This window comes from Epinephelus moara, chromosome 22 (genome assembly GCF_006386435.1).
Source record: "Epinephelus moara isolate mb chromosome 22, YSFRI_EMoa_1.0, whole genome shotgun sequence".
In the NCBI taxonomy this organism is placed as follows: Eukaryota; Metazoa; Chordata; class Actinopteri; order Perciformes; family Serranidae; genus Epinephelus; species Epinephelus moara.
In genome coordinates this window covers 29,381,093-29,391,690 of record NC_065527.1, presented here as the reverse complement: position 1 = coordinate 29,391,690, position 10,598 = coordinate 29,381,093, and the positions used below count along the sequence as shown (strand labels likewise).

Sequence of the window (10,598 nt, the reverse complement as noted above, 5' to 3'; positions counted from 1 at the left end):
GTGGGACTGATGAAAGGTTCAGGTCAACACTCATCTGGAAGGATCCATCGTGGTTGGGGAGGATCTCTCCGAGCTCCACGCCCTCATGAATCTCCTCTCCATCTTTCCTCCAGAACATCATGGCTCTGTCAGGGTAGAAACCTGTAGCGTGGCAGCTGACTGGAGAGGAGGGAGACTTCTGGAGGAGAGACACTGAGGGAAGGTCTGCCCAGAGAGAAGCAAGTGAAGTAGTTTTTTGCACAGTAAATCTGGATGCTTGTTCACACCAGTGGTAGATAATTGTTGCTGGTCAATCTAAAAGTGATCTAAATCAACAACAGAAGGTGTGAAAATTCTCCCTGGCAAAATAAATGAATAAGTAAGTATTCAACAACAATCCAACATCCGCCTGTTTTTGTGGATTATAACAAAGCAGTTCATAGCAATGTTCAATGAAACAGCAATATGTCTATTCTGAAACTCTGTTAACTTACTTAACTCATGCTAACTGTGCACTAACTATCACAGTCTCAGCTTTGATGGACAGAAACGTCAGAGCACTCCAACATGTCAGTCAAGTTACTGTCAGACAGTTTGGAGAGAAAATACAACAGCAGTTCATTCTGAGCAGGTTGTATGAACATTGTTATGTTAATGAAACTACATCAGGTCATGTGATTCTACCTTTTCTCTGCAGATAGCTCTTTCCAAAGGCCACATAAACCTTCAGCCACTCAGGACAAACATGAGTTAAGTAGTTTTTATTGTCTTTTAGTCTGACTGTGTCAGCATCCCATCTCAGTTTGGTGACGACAGCCTGTGGTTTCAGAGCGATCCATGTCAGTGTCTTCAGGTCAAATGATATGAAGTCTTCCCCATTATAACCATACTGACTAAAACCCTTAACCTCTCCAGTCTCATCATCCCACTCACAGCCACTCAGCCTCTGGAAAATGTGGATACCTGAGAAACAGAGACTGTAATTAACAGTGATGTACAGATGATACCTCCAGTGGAAAGATGATCTTAAACATATTGTACATTGTGTGATGCTCAGTCTTTTGGTGTGTTTATGATTCAAGAGCAGATCATCAGTGCACTTTTCTTCACATAAGTGATGAAACACAATTTCTATTTCACAGTTTAAAAGTTACAAAGGTAACCATATATTTTATGATGTAGTTTTGCTGTTGTTTAATGTGTTCCCCAATCAATCAATAAATCAATATGTTCACTGTTTTCCATGGAGACATGCAAGAACAATGAAGTTTCCTTCACAAATTCAAGGTAACAGGGTGAGACTAACTGATTTACGCATGGTCATTTTGTGGGTGAAACATTCCTTTAAGATGCCAAACATGAACTGCAGTGTTACTGGTTGGTGTCCAGCTGAGGACCTCATCTCTCTCCCCCTCACTTTCTGTCATATCTGAACTGGTGCTATCTTATACCCTTAGTCTTGGATGCAGTCCCAGGTTCCAGTGACCAGTACAACTGACAGTTATCCAGGAATTCACTGAATTATCTTTATTACATAACTTCAACTAATTGGATTACCAAATGGGCAAACTGGGCAAGGCAGCTAGAGTTTATACAGCCAACTGACACAGTTTCTCTCTGAAAGGCGCTGCAGCACATCTGCTGAAACTACTAGAATTGTCCAGACTTGAAACCCAGGCAGCTGCTTGGTCGCCTGGTGGAGATCTGTACTCTACTGCAGTGGTTCCTAGCCTTTTTCCTTAAGGGACCCCTTTTCCATTACCACTGACTAAGTGACATATGTTATGGATATTTCATATTATATTCAATGCATAAAAATAAGAGTAAAGAACAACTGAAACTTTAAAATTAACTCAAATAGTGAACTCAATCATTGCAGGAAGTTGTGCAAAATGAGTAAATGAATTTTGAGCAGCGTTATTTCTGTGAATTTTACATCAGAGATGAGTTTTCCTGATATTTTTAGAACTTCTTTACACAGTTCTCTGTCTTATCTTTATTTCAGCAGTCATACTTGATCGGCTCATTTATTTTTTAACAAATTCAGTGTTTTCATCTCCCAGATGTTTGGCCATTGTTCTATAAGCTCTGTGGCAGGATGAGGCCGTTTCACAAAGACTGAAGACTCTATGAATATAGCTTATGCTCAGGTCTTTACTATGCACCTATCCTGGGAGATTTTATAACTTAAATAATAATCAGAACTTTAAAAATAACAATTTAATTTACTTTTCTTCATAGACATAAAATGAAAGGCTGAGTTATAGACGGACTGTATATTTGAAAGAAAAAAATTCTTACCCTCCTTTAAATCAGGAAGGCCTCGCAGTGCTGGGAACCAGTGCTCTACTGAGTGCATTTTTCTGGTTTAACTATCGATGTGTTGAAATATCATACTGTGGGAATGAGTGAGGGTCACTGTACTTTACAGCTAAGATACAGAGCACTTTAACAGTAAGAATGAAATACAAGCTGTACCTCCACTTTGGTTGAAGCGCTGCTTCAAGTTGTCCATCCTGGCTTTGAAGAGATGTGGCAGGATCTGAAAACAGTGTTGAGTGTACGACTCCAACTGCTGTGGATTGTTTGCTAATGCTGTTTTCATCCAGTCCTGTTTTAGTTGTATTATCTTTATATCGGTGTCACAGTTACCCACCAAAAGGTCATCAACCACTGCAGCAACCACAAGCTGTGGGACGTTTGGGACTCCAGAAGATGCAGTGAGGAAAAACTTCAGGGAGTGTTTTACTACAGGACAAATGAGGCACATTCAGTTTAAATGACCAAGGTACCTTTTAACCGTTTGTTTTCTGGGAATAACTGATACAATCAGAAACCAGAAACAAGTCGTTTTTTCGTTTTTTTTCCGTTTTTGGGCAAAAAACGAAAAAAAAAAACGAAATTCAGCTCAATTTCTTGTTTTTTGATCCTATTGCAAAAAACAAAATTACCACTCCATATTTCGTTTCACTGGTGGGCGGGCTCTCAGCGCTCCCTTGCTTCTGATTGGCTAACGTGCTCTGTCACTTACATTTGGGCTGTGCCCTTCAAAATAAGGTTACCTCTTGGCCTTTACGCCAGCAGGATGTCTCTGCAGACCCGGAGGCTGCAGACGCACAGACAGGCAATGAAGTAATGCAACAGCGTTTTATTGTATTGCCTGTTAATATGCAGCTGATAGACCATGAAAATGAAAGCTCTATAGTAAGTTTTCTTCAGGATGTACCGTGAACAGTGAAGTCTGTTCTCGGTAAAACTATCAACATGACAGCAAGCACGCCAAAAGTAGTTATTAAAAATGACCAGCAGGTGTCGCACTGCATCAAAGTTGTCATCAAAAATACAAATATGAATGAATAGGCCTATGTTGACAGCCAGATGGGAAAAAACAGATGTACATCTATGGAAAGGCATTTACTATAGGCTACTATCAGTTAGAGTTAAGCTGTCACTGGACTTTCCCCTCAGTTGTGGTGACATGGAGACACTTGATAATAATAATAATAATAATAATAATAATAATAATAATTGTGCAGACAGTTTAGAGATTCACACGACCTGCTATGGTGGAGTAAAAAGAACCATCTAGTTTTCAGGTCTAGCAGACTGACTAGATCAGCGGGGTAGCTATTGCAGACAAACTCTGAGTAGCCTATGTTAACCCTAAATGAAACTCTGGTAGTTTTTTTCTGAGTCTGTGAACCTAACTTGGTCGGGAGCAGATTTTCTTCAACAAACCCTGAGTTTTTCTCTGTCTCCTCCCTCTCACTGTTTCATTTCCTCATTAATTCAGTCCGTATCGAAGTGCATTAATAAGCAGAGCTTTTACTGTCTGCCACAATCTAAACCCTGGCTGGATATTAGAATAGAATAGAATAGTCCTTTATTGTCACTGTAACATGTGACATGTACAACGAAATTAAAAAGTGTCAAACAGCCAGTGCATCACCCATTAAAAAAAGCTAACACTACAGTAATAAATACAAAAACAAACACACACAACCATTCATTCTTCCGTCACTGTATATATGTGTTGTGTTAGAGATTGTTTTTTATGGCATTGAGGGTGGTTATTGCTGTTGGATAGAAACTGTTTTTGAGTCTGTTTGTTCTTGATTTGATTGTCCTGTCTGATGGTAGCAGTTCGAACATGGAGTATCCAGGGTGAGAAGTGTCCTTTACAATGTTCTGCGCTCTTTTGACACAGCGAGCACTGTGAAGGTCGTCCAGTGAGGGGAGGGGGCAACCGACAATTTTCTGGGCCGTGTTAATGACCCTCTGGAGCGCCAGGGCGCACGGTGTGCCAAACTTAGAAAATCCGCCTGGCCACACCCAGTTGGCGAAGCGCAGGTGCGCTGCGCCTCCGCTGCGCCCGGTCTGCGAAACTAGAGCCCTTTATGTCTTTGATCTATAGCCTAGCCTATATGTTTTAAATCTTCCTATTTTTCAGTTGCTGCCTCCTGTGTTTTTCCCCATCAGATTAAATCTGAACAAATATATTATTATATATTATTAATATAATGTAATGTATCTACAGCCTGATACACAGTCAGATTCCACCACTTTATCTTCATTAAAGAAATGTAAGTCTGATAAATGATGAATAAACGGATAACACTGAATAAAACTTTTTTATTAACTTTATGGTTAACTTATTTACACTTTCCTTGCTCTGACTCAGGCTCTTCTTTTAAAGACAAACGTGCACCGTCTGCTACACATGCATTAATATCTCTACATCCACTGGATTAAAATGGAAGCGCTGTCTTTTATTTACCTGTTGCCATGGTGAATTGTGGAGTCGTAGCTCCATTGATGATGGCTTTTTCTTGTCGGCTTAACTCTGAAGTGAACATACCCAGAGTTGACTGAACTAACTCAAATCAGCTGTTCTGGAACCGGTAACTCAGAGTTTCCCATCTCAGGGTAAATCAACTCAGAGTTCAGGGTTAGACTCAGAGTTTGTTGAACCTCCTACCTGGAATACCCCTCAGCAGTCTCTGTGTGATGTTATTCTTCCTGAGCACCCTCAGGAAGTGTAGTCTCTGCTGGGCCTTTTTCAGCACCTCCGAGCTGTTCACACTCCAGGTCAGGCCCTCCTCGATTTGGACACCCAGGAAGCGGAAGTCCGACACCCTCTCCACACAGTCCCCGCTGATGATGAGTGGTGGGATGAGAGTTTTTTTCCTCCTGTAGTCGATCACCAGCTCCTTGGTCTTTGATGTGTTGAGGAGCAGGTTGTTCTCTCTTCACCACGCTGCTAGATGTTCAACCTCGTCTCTGTAGAGACCTATGGTCAGACTGGCCCAGGTGAGGTAGTGGTTTAGCCCTGTAGCCCAGCTTGATGTTGGAGTAGACCTTGTCCAGTGTGTTATTTCCTCTAGTAGCACACTCAACATGTTGGTGGAATTTAGGGAGCACTGCTTTCAGGTCCGCATGATTGAAGTTCCCTGCTATAATGTGTACAGCGTCAGAATATGTGCTCTGCTGGCTGCTAATGCTGCTATACAAATGACTGCTAGCCGCTTTAGCATTAGCGTCCGGTGGGATGTAAACAGCTGTTACCATGACAACAGTAAACTCTCTAGGGAGGTAATTATGCCACATTCGTTTGGCAATCCAGGCCGGTCATTCCTTGTCAGATTTATATGACCGTATGACACGTCTGATCTGAAAGTGTTTCATTGCAACAGTCCGGAAAACATGGCGGCGCGCCATAAGTTTGTTTTTGTTTGCATGGTTGCTGAGCACCGGAGACTTTGCTGGGTCAAACGAATTTAGGCTACAACGGGCTTGCACAGACTTTTTTTCCAACACAAATCAACAGTGGAAATAGAAATGCCATTGCAAAGTACTTGTATGATTTTTACAACACAATCGCTTAAATAAACAGCATATACGAGGACAAATTGAGGACAAATAACTTTGTTTACCATTCACAACATGCGCAGCCATCTTCGTGGTGACGTCAATTCTACCAACTCAGCCTACCTGGACCTTGCCCGAGTTTGATGACGAGACCTCCGGGTAGAACGGGTGTTCTTTTGTACCTTTCCGGACCGGAAACCGTATCAATTCCGGTTCCGGTGTCGTATCGAGCTCTGTTTACTCGTCGAGATTTGTTTCCCTTGGTCCTGCCCCCATCAGAAATGGCCTGACATCTTTCAAATTAATACTCCTGACTTCCTTCCCCACAACAGATAAGTCCTGTGATTTTCAGGCTGATATCATTCAATTTGACCATTTAAAACAGGGGGAACGCATCCTGACAGCTTGGAATATAACTGTCAGATACTGTTCACAGAGGGGGAAAGAAGTCAGGAGTATGAATTTGAAAGATGTGTGAGCCTCCTTTCATATTGAACAGAGGGGGAATAGTATCTGACAGTAGTATTCCAAGCTGTCAGGATGCGTTCCCCCTGTTTTAAATGGTCAAATTGAATATCAGCCTGAAAATCACAGGACTTATCTGTTGTGGGGAAAGAAGTCAGGAGTATGAATTTGAAAGATGTGTGAGCCTCCTTTCATTTTGAACAGAGGGGGAACAGTATGTGACAGTAATATTCCAATTTGTCAGGATGTGCTTTACCTGCTATAATGGAGCTGGATTTAAGACAAATATGATAAAATAGCGATTTAAATTTAGCCTATAAATGAATGAGCACATTTTCTTCCAAAAGTCCATAATATTCTAAATGAAAAGTCTCTCACAAATATAATATTTTTTATTGATAGAAATAACAGTAGTTGGTTGTGTTAATAAAGACATAAAAACAAAAACATATGTGCTGTTGTCCCACTTTAAAAATATAACTAGACAGTCATGAAATTTGGATTTCACTTCTACAATACAACATCTTCAGATAAAACTCGCTAAAAAAAAGTCAGTTTTGAACCTTAGCTCTCTCCACAGTGCCTCTGTGGTACGAGCACAACAGCTCGGGGGCGAGCTTTTTGTGAACGCGTGTTTCCTTCGCCCTTTGGGCAATTTCGGATGGGGCGGGACCAGGGGAAACAAATCTCGACGAGGAAACAGAGCTCGATACAACACCTGTTACCAATAGAATGCAGCAATAGGCCTGCATTTCACAGTCACATACTCCAAGTCCGGGGAGCAGTGGCTGTCTACAGTCACTGTATTAGTACACCAGCTGTTATTCACGTACACACACAGCCCCCCTCCTCTGTGTAAGCGGAGAAACTTGGCTGTAATACTCCGCTCCTAACAAACTCCTATCTTAAGGAGATCGTGCCGGCCGTAGATGTTGTTCGCCTGACAGAAAGTACTTAGGACACAAAACAACACGTAGGGCTCTAGTTTCGCAGACCGGGCGAGGCAGGGGGCAGTGCACCTGTGCTTCGCCAACTGGGTGTGGCCAGGCGGATTTTGCAAGATTGGCACACCGTGCGTGCTGGCGCAGCTACTCGTCTGTCCCACCTCCGTCCCTCCTACCTGCGCAAGTCAGAAAGAGGGAGGAGAGAAGGCGTGGAGTGGGTTTTACACACATCACACCAATCAAATGAGCCCCTCTCCTCGCCCTTAAATGCGCCGCGCGAAGGCGTAATGAGAGTTTACTCAATTCGCCATGGCAGAAGAGAGCAGCAGCGTCAGACGGCCAAACTTCTCCCAGGAGGAAACTGATGTTTTGGTCCGGGAGGTCCAAGCTCGCAGTGTCCGAATATACGGAACTGCGAGCAGACCTCCACGGGCTGATGATGCAAAGGTAGCCTGGGAGGAGGTCACCACAATTGTAAATCAATGTTGCGTTTCTCTCGTGCGCGCGCGCTCTCTCTTTCTCTCTCGCAGTCTCACTCTGTTTCTTTTCTTTTGACTTTTCTAAGATGACAGATGCTGAATATATACTCCCTATCTGATGCTGTGGCTGTTTGTGGTTGGCTGAGAGGGATGTGAACTCATTAGTTTGCAGCTGTGTTAATCAAATCAGGTTGGGTTTCCATTACGCGTGCCAAACGTGCCAAACGGTGCCAATCCCCTTTGATCTGACATCAGATGTGACGGGACAGTCGATATAGAGATACATTTATGTGCTGATTGCAGATAGTTGCATTGAATAGTGTTTTTTTGGGTATTTATTGCATCGTTAATGTGCCTGATATTCTGGAAACCTGCCTGTGAGGTTTTGGTGATGTGTGTGCACTGTCCGCCAGTCAGCCAAACTTCGGCTTACACCGGCTGCGCTCCACCTGCGCTGGCAGTAGACATGGTTTCAGCTGGTGAGCTTTTAGCGCACCTTCGGCGAAGCCTTTTGGCACGAAACTGTCACTNCGCACTGTCCGCCGGTCAGCCAAACTTTGACTTACACCGGCTGCGCTCCCCCTGCGCTGACAGTAGACTTTTAGTAGTAGAGTAGAGCTTTTAGCGCACCTTCGGCGAAGCCTTTTGGCACGAAACTGTCACTGCGCCAAGCTGGATCTGTCAACACCTCCCCCTGCTGCACCGCCACACCCATCTCAGCGCACCTCAGTCTGCCAAACTACCAAACTGAGCGCGTAGCCTATCCAAAAAGCCATACAAAGCACCAGCCGAAAGAACACCGAGTCGCTGCAACTGTGTGCGCCGCAATCTTCCAAGTTTGTTACTCTGGACTATCTAAAGATAGGCTACTGATTTTATGTGCATCATTTCTTTGAATATCGTATTTTGTCTTCACTTTCAAATATTACACAGAATTAATTCACTCTCAGCTCAGAATAAAAAATCTGTCATTTGTATAGCAAGTTTTCTTTTTTCTTTTTATATAAGTCTGTGCCTCTGTGCACATGGATCAGACAGCTGTCAGTCTGTCAGAGCAGCGCCTGCCCTGAAATGTTTATTGCAAATAATGTGTAATCTCAGTTAAAATGATAAAAATCAGTGTGAAGCTTTAGACACGTAGGATCAAAAAATAATGATCTCTATCGATGTGATTGGTCGCACTGATGGAACATAATTCATATAGTCTAATATTGGAGATTATTAATATTTGTGAGTGAGCAGGATCGTGGTACAGCTGCACAATGTAGCTTTAAAGTGAGTTTCTTTAATAGTCTGAACGTGTTTTAACAGCATTGAACAGTTTATCAGATTCCAAAAAACACTGTGTTGTATATAACATGCAGCGTTTTGTATATGTAGCATTGTGCTGTACATAGCATGTATCATAGGCTACATACTATCCCCTATTCATTTGTACATACTTTCCCTTTTATTAATACTTTTCTCACATCATGTGTATATTTATACTCAAATTGTTTTGATTTTATTCTTCTCTTATTTTTATATTTGCACTGTATGTCAATGCCTGGGTTCAATAAAGGACATCTTAATCTTAGCACTTTTGTTAGCAATTTTGTCTGTAGCTGCTATTCACCGAGACCCTACCTGATGTGGTTGTGATATTCAGAGAAGAAATAATATCTAGGTGTGTCTATAAAATAAAATTGATTTGACTATCTGTATCTTTGCTTTTGTTCAAATGCATGTTCAAATGTACAACTGACACAAATATGCAAACTAAACTTGTGTTTTTAATGCAAAACATCCAGAAGTGAAACAAAACAGTTTCACAATACTTGTGTTTTTAATGCAAAACATCCAGAAGTGAAACAAAACAGTTTCACAATTATGCAGGGGCTGGCTCCATACAGCAACACTGAATATCGGCCATTGAAGCCATAGAAATATATATTATTAGCCTACATAGCCTACGAATATGACAAATAACTTTATGAATGCCACATTAAAACATCATAAAAACATAAAAGTGCATGAAAGTGTTACATCTGCTGCCATAACCTTTGAAATTGCTTATAGGAAACTCCAGGCCTGACCCTGCTTAGCTTAAAACATAAAAACAGTAAGGAAACTCCAGTCTTCTTCTATTCTCCACTGTCTGCTCCGCTCCTCTGCTGACGTCCGATCCTGGATTTCCCCCACCCTGCCTCGACCAAGCTTTGTCCTCTCCCCGGTCCTCCTTATAACTTGTACCCGCTACTTATCATCTCACTGCCCACGTGGTCCAACAATAGCATCACCGCCTTTCAAACAAAAAAAACGGGGTGGAATCCCACGTCAGCCATTGAAGTAAATCTCACTTGATTGTGAATAAACCGTTTGAACTGAGCTCTGCTGTTGTCTTAATTTTTGAGCCAACCTGTCATTCTTAATTTAACAGACACACATCAGGTAGGGTCTTGGTGAATAGCAGCTACAGACAAAATTGTGCTAAGTGGTAAGATTAAGATGTCCTTTATTGAACCCAGGCACTGACACACAGTGCAAATATAAAAATAAGAGAAGAATACAATCAAAACAATTTGAGTAAAAATATACACATGATGTGAGAAAAGTATTAATAAAAGGTAAAGTATGTACAAAAAGGGGATAGTATGTAGCCTATGATAGCCTACATGCTATATACAGTACAGCGCAATGCTACATGTACAAAATGCTGCATGTTATATACAACACAGTGTTTTTTGGAATCTGATAAACTGTTCAATGCTATAAAACACATCCAGACTATTAAAGGGCCAGTGTGTAATATTTGGCATGGTTTATTGTCAATCTGAATCTGAATCTGAATATTCTACCCATTAATATGTTTATACAAGTGTAT

At 41.7% G+C, this 10,598-nt stretch overlaps 2 protein-coding genes across 6 annotated transcripts in view; one reads left to right on the top strand and one right to left on the bottom strand.

Annotated features, from left to right (window-relative positions):
- The window catches only part of LOC126383960 (major histocompatibility complex class I-related gene protein-like), a 151,295-nt gene that overhangs the window by 45,191 nt on the left and 95,506 nt on the right, over positions 1 to 10,598 (top strand). The window lies entirely within an intron of this gene.
- Positions 1 to 10,598, bottom strand: part of LOC126383959 (major histocompatibility complex class I-related gene protein-like) — a 159,969-nt gene that overhangs the window by 146,036 nt on the left and 3,335 nt on the right. For all 4 annotated transcript variants that reach the window (XM_050034748.1, XM_050034747.1, XM_050034746.1 and 1 more), the window contains exons 2-4: positions 2,458 to 2,727; positions 664 to 942; positions 142 to 204 (exon numbers count right to left, since the gene is read on the bottom strand). In XM_050034748.1, the coding sequence (XP_049890705.1) occupies positions 142 to 204; positions 664 to 942; positions 2,458 to 2,727 (612 nt within the window). The remainder of the gene's footprint in view (positions 1 to 141; positions 205 to 663; positions 943 to 2,457; positions 2,728 to 10,598) is intronic.